The sequence below is a fragment of the Hippocampus zosterae genome, unplaced genomic scaffold (assembly GCF_025434085.1).
Source record: "Hippocampus zosterae strain Florida unplaced genomic scaffold, ASM2543408v3 HiC_scaffold_22, whole genome shotgun sequence".
In the NCBI taxonomy this organism is placed as follows: domain Eukaryota; kingdom Metazoa; phylum Chordata; class Actinopteri; order Syngnathiformes; family Syngnathidae; genus Hippocampus; species Hippocampus zosterae.
In genome coordinates this window covers 3,895,465-3,917,886 of record NW_026262818.1, presented here as the reverse complement: position 1 = coordinate 3,917,886, position 22,422 = coordinate 3,895,465, and the positions used below count along the sequence as shown (strand labels likewise).

General features: G+C 43.3%; 1 protein-coding gene across 5 annotated transcripts in view; it reads right to left on the bottom strand.

Annotated features, from left to right (window-relative positions):
* The window catches only part of LOC127594586 (LLGL scribble cell polarity complex component 2-like), an 83,471-nt gene that overhangs the window by 9,273 nt on the left and 51,776 nt on the right, over positions 1–22,422 (bottom strand). For 3 of the 5 annotated variants that reach the window (XM_052056437.1, XM_052056436.1, XM_052056438.1), the window contains 13 exons: positions 22,249–22,316; positions 21,992–22,145; positions 19,740–19,844; positions 19,173–19,268; positions 17,245–17,441; positions 16,742–16,889; positions 14,366–14,513; positions 14,175–14,291; positions 12,652–12,818; positions 11,138–11,402; positions 3,865–4,015; positions 3,759–3,787; positions 3,563–3,610 (listed from right to left, as the gene is read on the bottom strand). In XM_052056437.1, the coding sequence (XP_051912397.1) occupies positions 3,563–3,610; positions 3,759–3,787; positions 3,865–4,015; positions 11,138–11,402; positions 12,652–12,818; positions 14,175–14,291; positions 14,366–14,513; positions 16,742–16,889; positions 17,245–17,441; positions 19,173–19,268; positions 19,740–19,844; positions 21,992–22,145; positions 22,249–22,316 (1,693 nt within the window). Of the gene's footprint in view, positions 1–3,562; positions 3,611–3,758; positions 3,788–3,864; positions 4,016–11,137; positions 11,403–12,651; positions 12,819–14,174; positions 14,292–14,365; positions 14,514–16,741; positions 16,890–17,244; positions 17,442–19,172; positions 19,269–19,739; positions 19,845–21,991; positions 22,146–22,243; positions 22,317–22,422 lie in introns of those variants that run through there. The other 2 variants (XM_052056439.1, XM_052056441.1) reach the window with 2 other exon arrangements.

Below are 22,422 nucleotides of genomic sequence, written 5' to 3'. Positions count from 1 at the left end.
ACACACACACCGTATTTTCCGCACTATTGGGCGCACCAAAAAGTCTTACATTTTCTTAAAAGCTCACCGAGCGCGTGAAAATCCGGTGCGTCTTTTGCATGGTCATTACGGTAGAAGGTCGACTCCAAGATGGCTCCTTCCTGGAGACATGCTTCCAATGTTATAACTTATATGTTATAACTATAAATACAGGTACGTCTTTGTCTATCTCCATGCTTTCTTCCGTTCGATTCGAGAATAAACTTAAACGAATGATTACTTCAATGAAACGACAAAAATTGAAAATAATATATCAACACTGAAAAGCAAGCGAGGATACAACAAAATTATTATACATTATTATTATTATACATCTATTGCCCAGCCCTATAGAATTTATGTTGTGATTTCAACATTTGTGAATACACAAAGGAATAAATAACTACGACTGACATCTTCTTGTGTTATTTTGACTTCAAGATGGCACCGCGAGAGCGGCTGCCTTTCCAGCAGCTCCTATTTATTTTGTTCTTCTACTTCTTCCTCTCATAACTTTGCTGCTGTGAAGTGGGAATTTCTCCATTGTGAGACTATTAAAGCTTTTCTTATTTTATCTTATCTGATGGCGGCCCGGGAGTCCAGTGGTTAGCACGTCGGCTTCACAGTGAGAGGTACCGGTACCTGTGTAGAGTTTGCATGTTCTCCCCAGGCCGGCCTGGGTTTTCTCCGGGTACTCCGGTTTCCTCCTACATTCCAAAAACATGCATGGCAAGTGAGTGGAACACTCTAAATTGTCCCTAGGTGTGAGTGTCGGCTGGGATAAGCTCCAGCATCCCCGCGACCTTTGTGAGGATAAGCAGATCAGAAAGTGGATGGATGGATGGCTAAATTATCCTGCCATACTGTATTTATTATTATTTTTTAAAAATCTGAATACCATATTTCAGACAGTCATTTATTTATCTTTCATGTGTTTTATTTTGTGGATTATTATATATTGGTGGCCTACTGGTTAGCGCGTCAACCTCATAGTGCAGAGGTTCAATTCCAGCTCCGGCCTCCCTGTGTAGAGTTTGCATGTTCTCCACGGGCCTGCGTGGGTTTTCTCTGGGTGCTCCGGTTTCCTCCCACATTCCAAAAACATGCATGGCAGGCTGATTGAACGCATTAAATTGTCCCTAGGTGTGAGTGTGAGCGTGCATGGTTGTTCGTCTGTGTGTGCCCTGCGATTGGCTGGCAACCGGTTCAGGGTGTCCTCCGCCTCCTGCCCGAAGACGGCTGGGATAGGCTCCAGCAGCCCCCGTGACCCGAGTGAGGATTAAGCGGTTCGGAAATTGGATGGATGGATCTTATCTGATTGTATTCTTGGAGCGACGAAAAAGGAAATGCCACTGGGTTTTTCGGAGGCGGTCATGAACGCCTCTCGAGTTGACCGGAAGAAAAGAAGGGAAGGAGACGGACAAAGACACACCTGAGTTTGTTGAAAAAATGAGAGCTGTGGTTGTGGTTTTATTATTTTTTAAACGCAGAATTTATTAATAGTTTTCACAGTCTCAGCAAGTACAGGAACTGTACGTCTTTGTCCGTCTCCATGCTTTCTTCCGTTCCACTCGAGAGGCGTTCAGACCTCCTTCGAAAAACGTAAATTAATTCTTACTTCAATGAAACCACGAAGAAAATCAAGCGAGGAAATCACTAAATATATTTTGAAGATGGAGATATAGAATTTATTTAGCGATTTCCTCACTTGATTTTCTATTTTGATGCATTATTTTCCATTTCCGTAGCTTCATTTAAGTACAGTAATAGGTCATTTACTTTTTTCAGAGGCGGTCATTAACGCCTCTCAAGTTGAACGGACACTTCTCGAGTTGAATGGAAGGAGCATATCACATCTAGTGGACGCATTGTAGATTGCGCCAAAATTAGATAAGATAAGATAAGATAAGATAAGATATCCTATATTCGTCCCACACTGGGGAAATTTATTTAGTGCGAGGCGTCTTAATATATGAAAAAAATTGACAAAATAGCCATTCATTGAAGGTGCCCATCATAATCCAGTGCGTCTTTTTGTGCAGAAAATACAGTATATACATATTAGGGATGTGAATCTCAGCACTGAGGACGATTCGATACACATCTCGATCCACTGCCAGCGATGCGATACTTAAACGATACATGGAATTTTCTGGCGATACGATCCGATACGTTTCACCGTCGTCACGATGTGATACGATTCGATACACATTAAGTTCAAATCAATGCGATCCGATACGATACAATGCAATTTGTTGCGATATTGTGCAATTAAACATGATGCAAATAAGCAAAGAAAAAAAGCTTTAAAAAAGATGGAATTCAGTATGGTATTACTAAAAGGATACCACTTTATTCCTTATAAACAGTAGAACTTGTAAAACAACTTATTTAAGCCCTTTCACAATTGGGTTTTGTGCAAAGAAAATGTAAACAATTTGGCACCTGAGACTCACAGCTGTTGCTATAGTGTAAACACAAACAGACTATTCTCACTGAGTGTCTTATATGAAATATAATAATAATAATATATATATGTATATGAATCTATCGCGCAAGATGTCCACCCATCCACTGTAAGTGCAACTCTTTGCACACTGTTCAGCGACACAGTAATCTCACTTCTCACTTTGTTGTACACATCGGGAATATGTTTGTAAGTGAACACAGACCTGTCTGGTATTTTATACCTGGGTTCCAAAACGTGCACGAGCTGTCTGAAACCCTCGTTGTCCACCACGCGAAGGCTGGAGGTCTTTGCATATGAAATAAGCAGTGACCTTAGTTATAGCCATTGCGCGGTCACAGTGAGTTGCAAGGGGACTCCCAAAATAAGAGGCAATTTTTTTCTGATCCTGACCTGGTTTACCAAGAGTTTCTCCGGTGTCCGACGAGGAACTGGGCGGGGAAGTGGGAGGGAAACTTGGCGGTGAAGTGGTGCCATCGTTTTAAGTGGGTCTGCATATTTGTGGTGGTGCCGTTGTATGGCTTCTTAGTGCGACATTCCTTGCAAATTACGGAGGTTTTATCAAGCTTTCCGTCTTTCTTTTCGAAGCCGTAGTATTTCCAAACATAAGATTTGAATGTTGCGGCTGCATTAAATATAGTAGTTTCCTTGCTGCTGCGTGCGCTAACTTCCATAATGTTTCGCTAGTTGTGTACTGGACTGTATGTGACGCACGGCTACCGTCCGTATTCAACACAAAACGCAAAGCAATGATGATGCATTCATTGCACCTAGGAAAGGGCAGATATGTGACGTTTAACATGAATAAAACGGCGCATGAATCGGATTTTACCGATACCCATTAATGCATCGTGATGAATCGCGATTTCACCCGTCAATCGTGTCGTACCCAGTGAATGAGCCGATGCACTCGGATCGCGCACGTGCGCATCGATGTATCGATTATTTTCCACACCCTTAATACATATAAACAAACACACAGACACACACACACAGACGCACACACACACACACACACACACACACACACACACACACACAGTATATACATACACATACATATCTAAATTTACTCACTCTCATCATTCAGCAAAGCATGCTCCATCACACGTCTAGCAGAAATATCTGGAACACACACAGGTAGCAGTGAAGTGAGCACAATGAGCCGCAGGAGCGAGAGAGCGAGGCTAGTACGACAAGAAGTTATTTCCTGGAAAAGAACACATGCATGTTAAGCCTGCTGCTGTATTACAAGCATAAGTCTTCGTTTTACCTGAGTCTTCAACTTCTTGGCTGGTTTCCCTAGGGTATTGTTCAAAGAAAAAAAAATTAACCCTTGAATTCATTGGTGAACTCCTCAACTAAATGATCAACCAAACCTGTAGGCAGATAAAAATCTATCCGGTTTTGGCATGCATTGAATGGAGGCATCTGAGGAAAGTGGAACCTCCACAAGGCAGCAAGGCTCCACGAGGAAGCGACTGGACAGCGAGAAGCGCTCAAACTCAGACGGAGAGATGAGGTAGAAACCTGAGGAGAGTCAGCAACAGTGTTGTCACAGTTTGAAAGTATAACGATTACTTAATCAATGGCTTGATTTAAAAACCAACTCAGATTAGATTAGATTACAAATTAATTTTTTACCTATACTCAGCAACTGGCGACAACACACAAAAATGCCAATCAGTTTTCCAATATTTTTCAAGTGCATTTTTATAGAAATAGAAGCCTAGAAGAAATGTCATCTTTGTTGCATGTCATACATAAAGCATATTTGACATTGATAGCACTCTTTGATGATGGTTCTTTTTAAAATAGTCTTAGTTTTACTTAACCCTTTCATGCACCCTGTAATTTGATAACCTGATAATCTGTCCACTGTCGTCACCACTGTCCCTGAAAGGGTTTGATCATAAATCGGCTCCTTGATTTTAACGAAAATTATGAGTTTTTCTAGACTTGACACAAGTACTTTACCTTTCATAAAATATAAAATAGAGGCAGCCTTTTTTTGACCTGACGAATTCAATTGTTAACACAGAATGAAAACTAACAGTTATAGAGTCCTTGGTTGATAACTAGAACTTCTAAAATCTTCTTAACATGTTTCAACAGTGAAACGGATGTTAATGTTCACAACATCAGTGCAGCAAGTAGCTTTCAAATGCATTTGACCACATAAATCCAGTAAAAAAATGTTTGAGGATTTTTTTTATTAAAGGATATTAAAACTAATTCAGTACCAGCCAATTCTAGACCAAGTCTGAAAAGACGTTTAAAAACGTCTTTGGGAGTGAATGAGATAATAATGGGCTTTGCACTAGTGATGTGTCGTTCGCGAACGAGCCGGCTCCCAGAGCACACACACACACACACACACACACACACACACACACACACACACACACACACACACACACACACACACACACACACACACACACACACACACACACACACACACACACACACACACACACACACACACACACACACACACACACACACACACACACACACACACACACACGCGCGCGCTGCAGTTTAGAGAAGGGGGAGGGGTTGGAGAAGAGACACACAGCAACACACTAGCAGCACGCGAACAACACAGACGAGAGAGAGAGCTAGTTAGTAAAAAAAAACAACACGGTGGAAAGTGGGAAGGTAAGAAAATGGATAGGAAACGCAGTGAAATATGGACTCATTTCAATTTAATTGATAGTTCAAAGGCAGCGTGTAGACTGTGCAAGGTTAGCTCCACAAATAACCTGCACAGGCACATCAGAAATGTCCACCCATCAGTACAATTTGAAGAGAAAAAACAACCAAGGGAACCAGCTATTAATGAAGGTGCTAGAGTGTCTGCAACTGTTGCTGCTGCTGCAATGTCACAACTGCCTAGATGTACAACCCAGAGCTCTATGAGCCACTTTATGCAAAAAGCTATAAAACCAGCAAAACAGAACACAATTGACGAGGAACTGGGTAAAATGATTGCAAGGGATTTTCATCCATTTTGTGTTGGCTGTGTGTTGTCGCAACATCTGTCCCCATCAGAGAGAATCTTCTCCAAAACAGGGCAAATATTAACAGAGAGGAGAAACAGGATCAACCCCTCAAAGCTGAGGCACTTGGTTTTTCTTCATGCCAATCTTTGCTAAAGACAAGCTAAAACCTTTACCTGGATGCTACTTTTTTCTTTTTGTTTTACAAATTTTAATTTATAATTTGTTGTGTGGTATTCAAAGCTTACTTATATTTTACTGTAAATAGTTATCCATCCATCCATCCATCCATCATCTACCGCTTATCCGGGGCCGGGTCGCGGGGGCAACAGCTTTAGCAGGGAAGCCCAGACTTCCCTCTCCCTAGCTACTTCTTCCAGCTCTCCCCGGGGGATCCCGAGTCTCTCCAGCGTGCCCTGGGTCTTCCTCGGGGGTCTCCTCCCGGTGGGACATGACCTGAACACCTCACCAGGGAGGCGCTCAGGAGGCATCCGAATCAGATGCCCAAGCCACCTCATCTGGCTCCTCTCGATGTGGAGGAGAAGCGGCTCGACTCTGAGCCCCTCCCGGATGACTGAGCTTCTCACGTTATCTCTAAGGGAGAGCCCGGACACCCTGCGGAGAAAACTCATTTCAGCCGCTTGTATCCGGGATCTCGTTCTTTCGGTCACGACCCATAGCTCGTGACCATAGATGAGGGTTGGGACGTAGATCGACCAGTAAATTGAGAGCTTCGCCCTTTGGCTCAGCTCCTTCTTCACCACGACAGACCGATACAACGTCCGCATCACAGCAGACGCTGCACTGATCCGCCTGTCGATCTCCCGCTCCCTCCTACCCCCACTCGTGAACAAGACCCCAAGATACTTGAACTCCTCCACTTGGGGCAAGATCTCCTCCCCGACCCGGAGGGGGCACTCCACCCTTTTCCGACTGAGGACCATGGTTTCAGATTTGGAGGTGCTGATTTTCATACCAACCGCTTCACACTCGGCTGCGAAAGAGAGAGCGTTGAGAGTTGGAGAGCCCCGTTTAAAGGAGCCAACAGCACCACATCATCTGCAAAAAGCAGGGATGCAATACTGCGGCCCCCAAAACGGACCCCCTCAACGCTTCGGCTGCGCCTAGAAATTCTGTCCATAAAGGTTATGAACAGAATCGGCGACAAAGGGCAGCCTTGGCGGAGTCCTACCCCCACTGGAAACGATTCCGACTTACTGCCGGCAATGCGAACCAAACTCTGACATCGGTGGTATAGTGACCGAACAGCCCGTATCAGGGGGTTCGGTACCCCATACCCACGAAGCACCCCCCACAGAACTCCCCGAGGGACACGGTCAAACGCCTTCTCCAAGTCCACAAAACACATGTAGACTGGTTGGGCAAATTCCCACATACCCTCGAGAACCCTGCTAAGGGTGTAGAGCTGGTCCACTGTTCCACGGCCGGGACGAAAACCACACTGCTCCTCCTCAATCTGAGGCTCGACTTCCTGACGGACCCTCCTCTCCAGCACCCCTGAATAGACCTTACCAGGGAGGCTGAGGAGTGTGATCCCTCTGTAGTTGGAACACACCCTCCGGTCCCCCTTTTTAAAAAGGGGGACTACCACCCCGGTCTGCCAATCCAGAGGCACTCTCCCTGTTGACCACGCGATGTTGCAGAGGCGTGTCAACCAGGACAGCCCCACAACATCCAGAGACTTGAGGAACTCCGGGCGGATCTCATCCACCCCTGCGGCCTTGCCACCGAGGAGCTTTTTAACCACATCGGTGACTTCAACCACAGAGATAGGAGAGCCCACCTCAGAGTCCCCAGGCTCTGCTTCCTCCAAGGAAGGCGTGTTGGTGGAGTTGAGGAGGTCTTCTGCCCACCGGTTCACAACGTCCCGAGTCGAAGTCAGCAGCGCCCCATCCCCACTGTACACAGTGTTAGTGGTGCACTGCTTCCCCCTCCTGAGACGTCGGATGGTGGACCAGAATTTCCTCGAAGCCGTCCGGAAGTCGGCTTCCATGGCCTCACCGAACTCTTCCCACGCTCGGGTTTTTGCCTCGGCGACCACCGAAGCCGCGGTCCGCTTGGCCAGTCGATACCCGTCAGCTGCCTCTGGGGTCCCACAGGCCATAAAGGCTCGATAGGACTCCTTCTTCAGCTTGACGGCATCCGTTACTGCTGGTGTCCACCAGCGAGTACGGGGATTGCAGCCACGGCAGGCACCAACCACCTTACGGCCACAACTCAGATTGGCCGCCTCAACAATAGAGGCACGGAACATGGTCCACTCGGGCTCAATGTCCCCCGCCTCCCCCGGAACATGGGAAAAGCTCTGTCGGAGGTGGGAGTTGAAACTCCTTCTGACAGGAGATTCCGCCAGACGCTCCCAACAAACCCTCACTATACGTTTGGGTCTGCCAGGACGGACCGGCATCTTCCCCCACCATCAGAGCCTACTCACCACCAGGTGGTGATCAGTTGACAGCTCCGCCCCTCTCTTCACCCGAGTGTCCAGAACATGCGGCCGCAAATCCGATGATACAACAACAAAGTCGATCATCGAACTGCGACCTAGGGTGTCCTGGTGCCAAGTGCACATATGGACACCCTTATGTTTGAACAATGTGTTCGTTATGGACAATCCGTGACGAGCACAGAAGTCCAATAACACAACACCACTCGGGTTCAGATCGGGGGGGCCGTTCCTCCCAATCACGCCCCTCCAGGTCTCACTGTCATTGCCCACGTGAGCATTGAAGTCCCCCAGCAGAACAATGGAGTCCCCAGCAGGAGTACTCTCCAGCACACCGTCCAAGGACTCCAAAAAGGGTGGGTATGCTGAGCTGCTGTTTGGTGCATATGCACAAACAACAGTCAGGACCCGTCCACCCACCCGAAGGCGGAGGGAGGCAACCCTCTCGTCTACCGGTGTGAACCCCAATGTACAGGCACTGAGCCGGGGGGCAATGAGTATGCCCACACCTGCTCTGCGCCTCTCACAGTGAGCAACTCCAGAGTGGAAGAGAGTCCAACCCCTCTCGAGAGAACTGGTACCAGAACCCAGGCTGTGTGTGGAGGCAAGTCCGACTATATCCAGTCGGAAATTCTCTGCCTCACACACCAGCTCGGGCTCCTTCCCTGCCAGAGAGGTGACCTTCCATGTCCCAAGAGCTAGCTTCTGCAGCCGAGGATCGGACCGCCAGGGTCCCTGCCTTAGGCTGCCGCCCAGCTCACATAGCACCCGACCCCTTTGGCCCCTCTCATGGGTGGTGAGCCCATGGGAAGGGGGACCCACGTTGCCTCTTCGGGCTGTGCCCGACCGGGCCCCATGGGTGTAGGCCCGGCCACCAGGCGCTTGCCAACGAGCCCCACCTCCAGACTGTAAATAGTTAAAAGCTTATAAATATACACATTCAGAGATTGGAACTTTTTGACGACCTTGTTTTGAGATGGGTCTTTGTACTTTGTTTTTATTTTTGTAGCACTCCATGTTGAATATGTTCAGAAGAATATAAATAAAGTCATATAAATAATAAATATTTGATATAATGTCTATTTTTTGCATTAGTACTTAATTTTACACATAATATTATGTTATTTTTGGCATTTAATTTAAGCAACAACAAAAACTGAGGCGCCATTTGGGAGCCGAAAGAGCCGGCTCTTTTTAGGGAGCCGATCCAAAAGATCCGGCTCTCTAAAAGGAGCCGGAATTCCCATCACTACTTTGCACACCTCCTCAGTCTGTGGGAATTATTTCAGTTTGATAAATCACCACTAGATGGCAGGAGTGGTTTTGATCAGATCTTGGTCTGACACAATGTGAGTGGGTGTGGGGTGTGGTATGGCGAACCTACGTCGTGAGGTGCAAGCTTTTTCAAAACAAAAAAAGCTCTCAAAATTTGAGAAAATCATCCGGCACTGAATGAGTTCATTTGATTTCTGGTCTGGAAATTGTAATGCGTTCACATGCTTGTGACCAAAAACATGGTCAGCCTAGAGTACCAACATCATCTCGTCAGCATAAAACTGAACAAGTTGCATCCAAGAAGTTGCCAATACTGGCCCCGTAGTATCGCATTTCACTAGTAATAACACAGTTCACCACTAGGTAGCAGAAATGACTTAATAGTATTTCGATTAATCTATATTGGAGAATAATATTGATTTATTTATTTATGTTTTTAAGTCACTCTAACAGAGACTCTTCCAACAAGGAGAGGAAGGAGCAAAAACCTGTATTGTATGAGGCATACCAAAGCAATTTTTTAATTTTTTTCAAAAGGTGACAGTGCACCAGAAATGCGATGTGTCATATATATTCTGTTTTTTTATACCGTATTTTTCGGATTATACGTCGCTCCGGATTGTAAATTGCACAAACCGAAAAATGCATAATTAAGACGGAAAAAACATATAAGACGCACTGAAGTATCAATCGCATTTTGGGGGGAAATCTATTTGATAAAATCCCACCCCAAAAACATACATGTCAAAGGCAATTTAAAGTAAAAATAAAACTAGAGAACAACAGGCTGAATACGTGTACGATATGCTAACGGTACATGACGCTTAAACAACAAACTGTGAATGTTCCTGGTATGTTTACGTAACATATTAAGAGTTATTTAAAGATAAAAGATATCCTTTATTCGTCCCACACTGGGGAAATTTACAGCCTCCAGCAGCAAGAATGTATGTAGAAAGAAGAAAGAGAAAAAACAACAACAAACATCTTTCAATTAAATGCAATATGAACACAAAATGGATAAATCGCAGTACTATTTACAATTTTCCTTCACATCATTTAATTATTATTATTATTATGATTGTTATTTTTTATTCATCAGCCTGACAGCAGTCGGTAGATTTAGACAACTAACTCAAATTATCCTCAAAATGAGGATAGTTCGAGCGTGTTTTTTTTTCTTCTCCCCCTCTCCCTCCCTTGTGGTTTCTTTCTGACTTGAGTTGAGTGAACGCTGGCGCATTTGGCTGCCGCTGCTCAACCCGTATTGTTTTGTGTTTTTTGTTATTGTAAAGTGTCCTTGGGTGTCTTAAAAGGCGCTTATAAATAAAATGTATTATTATTATTATTATTAACGATTTCACACATAAGTCGCTCCAGAGTATAAGTTGCACCCCCGGCCAAACTATGAAAAAAACTGCGACTTATACTCTGGAAAATAAGGTACGCAGTATTTCAAATGTTCTGTAAAGAGCTTTGTTACAGCTGCAGTAGTTGTGAAGGCTCTATATCAATAAAGCTGTATTGTATTGTAAATCCTTTAGCGTGACTCCATCTAGTGGACGCAGAACACAACCGTAGCCACTATTGTAACTTCTATTCTATGCACCTTATAATGTGGTGTACCCTATATATGAAAACAGTTTTTATACATTTTGTCACCTTAGGCCGGGTACACATCGTAGGATTTTTCAAATAAAAAAAAAAAAACATATCTTTGACCCCACACATAAAGCTTGCCTTGGATTGGAGTTCATTGGGGCATCGGAGTTTGTCAAAGAACAAGCATTAAAAGATGATGAAATGTGAAATATTACAAACAATCTATTCAAACAAATGTTTGAAATCATTCTGTACCATGCCAGCTTTTCTTTTATAGAGATTGAGACTTGTAAATACTTTTACCTTGGCCATGTTTTGTGAAGACACATGAAGCAATGCCGCTGACATCTTCTTTGCGAATGCAGGGGAAACGCACCTGCAGCTTCACCCCTGGTAATGATATCACAAGAAGGTCGCCTTGATTTGTCAAAACCACCAGGGCACTCTCGCAATAGTCCTCTGATTGGCTACTGCCGAACCAAGCCACGGCAACCCGCCGTACGCGGGAGCCATCCATAGCTGTTAGCTTCAGCTTCATCTTGGCACTCACTTTAGGAAGGGTGAATACCTGCACAAAAGAAAGTATCAGTTTGACACTTAAAGTAATTTCACTTCTCAAATGTTTCACCTGTAATCACCACTGGAACTGTCAATATTGCAAGATTTGGTGGAAATCCAATTCCAAGTACCGTATTTTCCGCACTACAGGGCGCACCAAAAAGTCTTCAATTTTCGTAAAAGCTCACCGAGCGACTTAAAATCCGGTGCGCCTTGTGTATGGTCATTACGGTAACACGTAGACCCCAAGATGGCTCTTTGTTGGAGACATGCTTACAATGTTTCACTTGCTGTTGGTTCAGTGAACTGTGTCGCTGCTTTATTAAATAAGTTTTTGTTGCAGCTACGAAAAAAGGAGAGCTGTGTTGTTGTTTTGTTAAAACGCACAGTTTATTAATGGTTTTCACAGTCTCAACAAATACAGGTACGTCTTTGTCTGTCTCCGTGCCTTCTCTTCTTCTGTTCGACTTGAGAGGCGTTCATGACCGCCTCAGAAAAATGTAAATTAACTATTCCTTCAATGAAACTACGAAAATTTAAAATAATGCATCAAAACAGAAAATCAAGCGAGGAAATCACAAAATTAATTCTATAGCCCCACTATAGAATTTATTTTGTGATTTCTTCGTTTGTGAACACAGTACACAACAAAGGAATAAATATCAAACACTTCTGAGACAATCCAGTCTCCTCCAATTTAACTCAACTCAACTGTATTTATAGAGCACTTTCAAACAGCCATTGCTGCATACAAAGTGCTGTACATGGAGCAACTAACATATATCTTCGTAAGTTTATCCAATCCAGTCAAATCCAATATACAACAATAAAACAATAATTAGTAACAAAGATGGTAGTAGGCACCAAACAGTAAAACTAAGTTCAAATTTACATCTGATCGTTCTGTTGCAGCTACGGGGCTATATAATTTGTTTTGTGATTTTCTGTTTTGATGCATTACTGTATTTTCAATTTTCGTAGTTTCATTGACGTAATCGTTAATTTACGTTTTTTTGGAGGCGGTCATGAACACCTCTCAAGTCAAACGAAAGAAGAGAAGGCACAGAGAGGACAAAGACATACCTGGAGCACTATCTAGTGGATGCATTGTAGATTGCACCATATATTCCAGTGCGTGCAATATATCATTATTTGAAGGTGCGCCTCATAATCCAGTGTGTCTATTAGTGTGGAAAATACAGAGCCAGTATCTGCAATAAAAATAGCATTTCCTTTTGTGTGCTTTTGTCTGATCTGACCTTAAACTGTTCCTCAGATGTAACAACAAGGTGATGCGACCCCTGCATATCAGGCGAACGAGCAAGGTCATGGGCGACCTCCAGCGGCTCAGGGAGAGGAATACCGTGACCATCCAATACTACGAGGCCAACAATAGGGGCACGATGCATGAGCTGGATTTCTTTTGCTGCAGAAGTAGGAGAAGAACACAGACAACACAAATTAGACCGTCCAAGGATTTTGTGATCTCGTGACCACATCTTGGGGGGAGTATTTGTTTTCAGTCTTGCCATTTTGTTTCTGCTTCCCAGCCACGAAGATAAACTTTATTGTCACTGGTTGATATTTGCTGCACATTTTTCCCCCCAACCCACCGATTTAGGTGGGTTTATCATTCATGGGTAAAACTGAAAAAAAAATTACCGTATGTATATACACATATAAATATTTTCTAATTCCAAAATTATTATTATACTAGGGTTACACAATGGTGGCTTATGAAACCAATACAATTTACTGTATGCCGTGGAATCAGTTCCCCATCAGTGACGGTGTGATTGTGGGTTTGAATAAAGTAAAGTATCGGTCTCTATATGTATGACTGACTGGCAACCAGTTTAGAGGTTAGTGCGCTTTTTGCCCAAAGTCAGCAAGGACAGGCTCCAGTAAACCTCGTGACCCTCTTCAGGATAAGCGGTGTTGAAAATGGATGTATGAATTTACTGTATTATTGAAAAAAAAATAACAAAAGTGAGTTGCATGGCTCATTTGAAAAATGTATTTCCCACCTTTGACTTGCAGTATATGCACCTTGAAATCAGCTAGCTTATTTAGCACAGTTCTCGAGGGGAGCGATCCGCATTCTATTCTTTCTTTGCACCTGGAGTGCTTTCACGAAAGGACTTTTTTTGACAGACCGTAAAAGCTGTGGCGCAGCATCACGGATATAACGGCCCGTCTGCCTGCATCAGATGACAACAACCGGGCCCACTTGTGAAAAAAACAAACAAACAAAACTAAACTAAAAAATTGCATCCATTGGACCAAGCAGCAATTCATTGTGTCATCTTTTCATCATACCCCCCGGCAATACCCCCACTCCGACCCAAATAAACACAATGTCACCCCCTGACCCCTGCGCGGATGATTGCCAGTCCGCGAAAAGCCGTATAGAGCACTTTTTTAAACCAGTCTGTTACAAAAAAAAGGTTCAGGACAACTGCTATAAAACAGATAGCAATGCCATACCTGGGTTTCACTTTGAAGATGACTAGTGAAAACAATTGTTGCGGAGGGATGACCAAACTTCCAATAAGATAATAGAGGCTGGCTTCATCGCAGTCAAGCTTACTGACTGACTGCAATATGCTTAGAACGCAAAAGTGCAATGACAGACTTGGACTGGAGCGCAATATTCAATTTCCGGTGCTCATGCACAACCAGCGCACAACCTCTGCGCACCCTTGACTGTAGTGATGACTATAGTGAAGCAGAGTGGACGGACAACTATGAACGCATTGTATCCCAAAATCTAATGCCTCACCAGGGTGTGCAGTGATGGGCTCATCTGTCCGATGCTCGACAGAAGGAAGCCTGAGTATGAATACATATACACAGCCCCCATTGGTCCCTGCCCAAAGCGAAGGTGTATTATGTGAACCTACAAGAAAAGAGGTGAACATAAGAACAGGCATTTTTGTGTATTCAAATCACATGTTGAATTTGGTGACTCACTGTCTGAGAGGAAGGTGTCAGCAAAGTAAAGTATCCGCACCAGACCGGTAAAAGAGTCATCTGACGAACGAGCCTCAATCTTCCTTTGAACAGGAGCTAACTCCATCTCGGCTAGTTCCGCCTCCAAACGAGCATTTGCTTCCTGGAGCTTTTTGGTGGTGATAATAACAACAATACAAAATACAGAATATGTTAATATAGAATAGCTAAAGAGATGAGAAGTGGGAAACTTGAGTCACATGACTTGGATTCGAGTCGAACTGTCGATAATTTGTTTCCTTGCAACTCACTGGGGAAAAGTTGACTTTGATTTGGCATTCATGAGACTCGAGTCGACTCTACTTTTACTTCAACTCCATCATAACTTGACAAGTGCTTCGGTTTACATTGGAAAAGCTTTTTTTTTTTTTTTGTATCGCGCATGCCACCAATTTGGTAACCGCGGCAATGACGGCTACCATTATGCCAAAAACAAGGCAAGTGTGACCAGTTGGATTGAAGGATTATTCATCATTCATCTACATTCATCAACAATGTTTACTTTGATCTGCCAGACGCAAGGCAGTCAATGAATCTGAAGTATGAAGTTAAGCTAGCTCGGTTAGCTCAACAGTTTAGCTCACCTAAAGCTGGTCAAATATGAACTCAACTTGATATCAGTTCACCATTTAATTGAGAGGAAAAAAAAGCGAAAGATTAGACACCATGGTGAGTGTAACCTTGACACTATAGCATTAAAAAAAAAGTCAATTTTTTTCAGCATTGACATCGATATATAGACTCCACTTTTCATACTTTTCTGATCGTTAGCGGGTCTGCTATATTTGATGTGGCAGGGCAAAAACTAATGCACATTAACTTGATAGAACTTCATTAAGTTACAAACTACAAAGTTCACCAAGTTCATGCATTCACCCTTTTACACACACTAATAGATTTGGGAAAAAGACTGGCACAAAAAAAACAACATATGGAGGTTTTAAATTTGATGATTAGACTTGTTCAACATATGTCAATATTTATCATCACAGTAACAGTGCGACACTCATACAAAAAAAAATAATTGAAAAGTATGTTAATTTCAAGGGCGGCCCGGTAGTCCAGTGGCTAGCACGTCGGCTTCACAGTGCAGAGGTACCGGGTTCGATTCCAGCTCCGGCCTCCCTGTGTGGAGTTTGCATGTTCTCCCCGGGCCTGCGTGGGTTTTCTCCGGGTGCTCCGGTTTCCTCCCACATTCCAAAAACATGCATGGCAAGCTGATTGGACGTTCTAAATTGTCCCGAGGTGTGAGTGTGAGCGCGGATGGTTGTTCGTTTCTGTGTGCCCTGCGATTGGCTGGCAACCGATTCAGGGTGTCCCCCGCCTACTGCCCGGAGACGGCTGGGATGGGCTCCAGCACCCCCCGCAACCCTAGTGAGGATCAAGCGGTACGGAAGATGAGATGAGATGAGATGAGATGAGATGTTAATTTCATTTGTTGTTGGTTTTTTTTAGAGATTTAAATAATTTAATTTTAAGAGATAATTTACTTTTTTGTGTTATGATCTGTAAAAAAATATTTTATCAATCCAATATATGCCGTGACTGAACACGATTTTGTGACTTGACTTACAACTTGCTTGAGATAAGTAATTACTTACTTTTACTGGTGGTGATTTGATGTGACGTGCTTCATCTTTTTTTTTTTTTTTTAACCACAGCAACGTGGGACTTGCTCGAGACTTGGAACTTGTAATTACTCCCATCATTTACTCTTATTAAGATAAGCAGGAATACTGTACCAAAAAAATGCGGACGTTGTATCGGTCTGTCGTGGTGAAGAAGGAGCTGAGCCAAAGGGCGAAGCTCTCAATTTACCGGTCGATCTACGTCCCAACCCTCACCTATGGTCACGAGCTATGGGTCGTGACCGAAAGAACGAGATCCCGGATACAAGCGGCCGAAATGAGTTTTCTCCGCAGGGTGTCCGGGCTCTCCCTTAGAGATAAGGTGAGAAGCTCAGTCATCCGGGAGGGGCTCAGAGTCGAGCCGCTTCTCCTCCACATCGAGAGGAGCCAGATGAGGTGGCTTGGGCATCTGATTCGGATGCCTCCTGAGCGCCTCCCCGGTGAGGTGTTCCGGTCATGTCCCACCGGGAGGAGACCCCGAGGAAGACCCAGGACACGCTGGAGAGACTATGTCACCCAGCTTGCCTGGGAACGACTCGGGATCCCCCGGGGAGAGCTGGAAGAAGTAGCTAGGGAGAGGGAAGTCTGGGCTTCCCTGCTAAAGCTGTTGCCCCCGCGACCCGGCCCCGGATAAGCGGTAGATGATGGATGGATGGATGGATGGAAATACTAGTTCAAAAAAGGTTATTTTTAATTTTTTTTACACTACCTTGGCAGCATTGTTGACTTGATGTTTCCGTAGTGAGACTCTGCTGTGTCTGATTCGCCTAAAGGACTGCCGGAGTGATTTTTTAATGCTTTTCACCCGAGACAGAGGACCCTCCATGGCCAGCTGGTCACTGGGGTTGAGAGTGCATCTAGAGAAAAAGCCATTTCACCACGCAGAGTTGACACAGACAAAAATACAAACATGAAAAATATAACAACATGAAAGAAATATAGATTAATAAGCTCTCTGATATTATGCAATGCATACAAATACATAATGCATGAAAAGAAAAAAAACGATTACAGCAAGTCACATAATATAGAAGCTATACGATACCACTGTACTGTTGTGCATGACACGATAAGGCTCAAATGATATTCTGTAATGGTAAAAATTTGATGGCTGGAGAGATATAGTTTGATTTCTACTTTCAGCACCCATCATTTTTATGACATTGGCTTTATAACTTGAAACATTTTTGAGTTCCCAAAGCGTCTCCTTACTTGATGAAGACATTGCTTTTCTGTTGGTAATCAAATAATCCAAAGCCATGGCTGGTGCCATAAGCAACCAGCTTCCACTCGGAGTGAAGACAAAGAGCGGTGACCACGGCAGGAGGCTGACATTGCACAACAGTGAAGGGCTGGAAGCCTGCCTCAAAACGGACTGGCTCATCTCGAACATCTAGACGTGTGTGCCCCTAAAAACAACAACATTATTCATTCATTCATTCATCTTCCGAGCCGCTTGATCCTCATTAGGGTCGCGGGGGGTGCTGGAGCCTATCCCAGCTGTCTTCGGGCAGTAGGCGGGGGACACCCTGAATCGGTTGCCAGCCAATCGCAGACAACAACATTATGTATATGTATATGTGAGAGAGAGAGAGAGAGAGAGAGAGAGAGAGAGAGAGAGAGAGAGAGAGAGAGAGAGAGAGAGAGAGAGAGAGAGAGAGAGAGAGAGAGAGAGAGAGAGAGAGAGAGAGAGAGTTTATGGCCCAAAAATGGAGTCGGTATTGTATATTACATGCAGCAGATTAAGTAGCTTACTGCGAATAGCATTTCAGAAGAGGACACACCAAAAGCCAGGTTCCCGAGTATTGCGTGCATTCGGAAATACGCTACGAGTGCGCTGCTTCATGCAGACCGTTCCGAAACGCAGAGCTTTGTTCAAATGGTAGGCAACACACTTTAAAAATACAACTCGTTGTCAATGTAGAACTCAAGGTCATGACGTGACTGTAACAAGTGGCATCCCAATTAGCCACTTCCAGATCCCGTGCCGCATTATATGGGTCCAGTAATTTTTTGGGGCTCCCACACAATTTCAAAAATAACAGAAAGCAACAAGGAAACAGCATAATTTGGAAACATTTCTCGATTTCACACTGACAGTGACTAGAGAACATTAGTTTCGCTGTCTGCTAGCTAGCTTACCATACTTAGCCTCTGTCTGTTCCCTTGGTTTTGAGATGTTGAGAAAATAAATGTGGTCAGTAAATTGACTATTTTAGTCCATGTTTCACGTCCGTCCGGATCTTTTTGTTTTTTGTTGGGAAATTGTGAAGAACCAACGGCGGTTTACAACTTTATTCTTTCCGTCTTTGGGTGAATTTGTTGCAGCTTTACAACAGTGTTTTTTATGCCAACGTTCAAGCTGATGAATTTCATTAGAGCAGTTAAAAAACATGGCACAAAGCGCACCTGCCATTGTGGTACTTAAGGCTAAAAGCCTTTTAAACAATGCTTTAAGGCAGTGGTTCTTAACCAAACAAATAAAAATATCTTTTTTTTTTTACAAATTCAAGACATTTAAAAAAACATATTTCTTAAAAACAGAAAAAAAACTATATAACATTTCAAGACATAAGCATACTTTCTCTTTAATTGTGCACAAAATGAACCAGCCAGTGATGACCAAGCGGGCGTGTCACAACTAATTGACATGTTGAGTGTGCCTTATCCACCATGGCAGAGGCTCCGTCGAACCCCTGAGAGACCGATTCACTGAAACGAGGTTAAGAACTACTGCTTTAAAGTGTAGCAGTCAAAATTTCAACGACCTCTAGTTTGTTTGGGAGTTTTTTTTACTGCACAAGAGCTGCACATCACTTATTCTAAGTGACATTTTGAGAGAGAGGTATGAACGGAAAAGGAAAGACGAAGGGGACAAGCTAAGAGGAAGATTTGGTAATGGGCCTTGTCTGCTGGCTGGCCAGGGATATGTTAAAGTTGTTGCTGGATGGAAATGGATAGATTTTTTTTTTTTACTTTAAAGGGAATTAAGATACAACCCTTTATTCTTGTGACTTAAATAAAAAATGTGTGAGCAATTTAAGATGATACACAGGTAATCATATACTTTGTCTAGCATCTGTATGTACTGTTCAAGGAGGAATAGGTACAGTTTTGTGTATAACCATATTGTTGGTTACCTTCCAGCGGAAACCTTCTTGGCCTTGCAGCAAATCCACAACTTTCGCTTCCACGGGATGTTCTGCTGCCTCGTCATTGAGCTCCAGCACAAGAATCTTCAAAGAGAATGGATTGAACTGGTCACATACAACAACAGGCTCAAACCAAAGCGTGGAAAAAATTCTTTCAGTGCATTGGATGTCAATGGAGATGTTTCTAAGTTTGAAAAACTTGGAGCCGAAATTTTTTTACCTCTCCCCTCCACAAGTAGTTCCCTTTCTAACTAAGATCTCGGGGAGCTTTACATAGCGAGTACCGACAGGCCCTTTGCACTGTATCCCATGTTTGTCATTGTTTTTCATGTTTCTTGTGCAGAGTGTGCCTGTTAAGTGAAATTTTGGTTGCACGAACGTGTAATGACAATAAAGGCCAATCCAATCCAATCCAATGCAAGAACACTGGATCCAAGAACACTGGAGCAAAAACTAAAGAAATGCATTGTATCTCCAAAGATCACTCAGGCACTGAACCGTGTTCGGGTAGTGATTGACAGAGATTACCAATACAGCCTCAAAGTGAAATCTCACCTGTCCAGCTGTTCCTGCCACAGCAAGACAACCACTGTATTTACAAAGGTGGATCTTTTGGATGCCAAGCCTTGGATCATCGCTGTAGGGGTCAAAGCAGCCAACCTAGACAGTAAAAATGTAAACAGAATCATCAGACATTGGTATGACAGTTGGAGATTAAATTCAGTATATCTACTTTATTTACCGTATTTTCCGCAAAGACGCACCTTCAATGAATGGCTATTTTGTCAATTTTTTTCATACATTAGACCAGGAGTGGCCGACCAGTCTTTTAATGTGTTACTGCAAAGAGCCGCATAATACCCTTCCTCGCAAGCGCGTGCACATACACGCGCACACACACACGCACACACGCACGCACGCGCTAAGAGGAGAGGTAATTTGCTGACTAGCTTAGCGCTTAGCGCCTATCGCCGTTGTTTGCGCATGAGCGGTGATGCAGTCATCTGATTGGTTGCCCTCTATGTCAATCAAGTAACGGGATTGATGATAGGCTGAAGTAGTACGTTCTGTGTACTTAGCGCCTTGTTTGAATGGCATCGCCACTGCCGAGGCGTTTTCGACGCTTGTAGCGTGAAAGCCTGGGAGCAGCATTGAACCAGCCAAAGAGCCGCAGGTTGGCCCCCCTGCATGAGACGCTTCACATTATAAGGCGCAATCTACAATGCCTCCACTAGATGGTGCTATGCTCCTTCCATTGAACTCGAGAGGTGTCCGTTCAACTTGCGAGGCGTACATGACCAACTCTGAAAAATGTAAATTAACTACTTAAATGAAACTACGAACATTGAAAATAATGCATCAAAATAGAAAATCAAGTGAGGAAATCGCTAAATAAATTCTATATCTCCATCTTCAAAATATATTTAGTGATTTCCTCGCTTGATTTTCTTCGTGGTTTCATTGAAGTAAGAATTAATTTACGTTTTTCAGAGGCGTCCATCAACGACTCTCGAGTGGAACGGAAGAGAAGGCACGTTACGGTCAAAGACGTAAAGTACCTGTCTTTGTTGAGACTGTGAAGACCATTAATAAACTGTGTTTAAAAAAAAATAAAACCACAACCACAGCTCTCATTTTTTCAACAAATACAGGTGCGCCTCTGTCCATCTCCCTGCCTTCTTTCCTTTCAACTCGAGAGGCGTTCATGACCACCTCTGAAAAACGCAAAAACTGTATGATCAGATAAGATAGAAAACCTTTAATAGTCTCACAATGGAGAAATTCCCACTTTACAGCAGCAAAGCTATTAGAGGAAGAAGTAGAAGAACAAAATAAATAGGAGCTGCTGGAAAGGCAGCCACTCTCGCGGCGCCATCTTGAAGTCAAAATAACACAAGACGTCAGTCGTAGTTATTTATTCCTTTCTGTATTCACAAATGATGAAATCACAAAATAAATTCTTTAGGGGGGGCAATAGAATTTATTTTATTGTATCCTCGCTTGCTTTTCCGTTTTACAATACAATATTTTGCTATATTATTTTCAATTTTTGTAGTTTCATGGAAGTAATCGTTAGTTTACGTTTTTCGGAGGCGGTCTTGAACGCCTCTCGAGTCGAACGGAAGAAGGCACAGAGATAAACAAAGACGTACCTGTATTTGTTGAGACCGTTTAAAAAAAATAACAACACCACAGCTCTCCTTTTTTTGTGTACTGTGTTCACAAACGAAGAAATCACAAAATAAATTCTGTAGTGGGGCTATAGAATTTATTTTGTGATTTCCTCGCTTGATTTTCTGTTTTGATGCATTATTTTCAATTTTCGTAGTTTCATTGAAGGAATGGTTAATTTACATTTTTCTGAGGCGGTCATGAACGCCTCTCGAGTTGAGAGAGAAGAGAAGGCACGGAGACAGACAAAGACGTACCTGTATTTGTTGAGACTGTGAAAACCATTAATAAACTGTGCGTTTTAAAAAAAACAACACCACAGCTCTCCTTTTTTCGTAGCTTCAACACATACTTATTTAATAAAGCCGTGACACAGTTCACTGAACTAACAGCAAGTTATAACATTGGAAGCATGTCTCCAGGAAGGAGCCATCTTGGAGTCGACGTATTACCATAATGACCATTCAAAAGACGTAACCGGATTTTAAGGCGCTTTGTGAGCTTTGAAGAAAATTGAAGATTTTTTGGTGCGCCCTGTTGTGCGGAAAATACGGTAATTTGTTTTCTTTAATTTAGAATCAGGTAATATGAATGGAATGAAGAAAAGGAAGGAAGTCATGCTTTTCGACACACACCTTTCTGAAAGGTGGCCAATCTCCTTCAGCACCTTGATGCAAGTTGTCATTGGGGTCTGTGTCTGTGTGGAAGACTCCAGCTGTGCTCAATTTGTACATAGGGTACAGACAGACTCCTGAGGCATTCCATAAGCGCACGGTTCCATCCTCGTGCCTAAACATAAAAGGCAAATGTGATACTGTTAAGAATTCAAGTGGATTTTGTTTTTGGGATTAAATATGGTTCACAAAAAGAAAAAAGGTTGAGGTGACCTGACCCTGTGAGCAAAAGATCTCTCTGTGGAGGATCTGGGGCCAAGTTCTTCCCTCCGGTTATTGGCCATGGCTGAATGGAGATAACATAGTGTTTCAGAGTTATTAGTCAGTTAATATCTGTCAAATTATGTAATTACTAATGGTTATTTATGGTCAGCTGTACAATTGATGCCTCA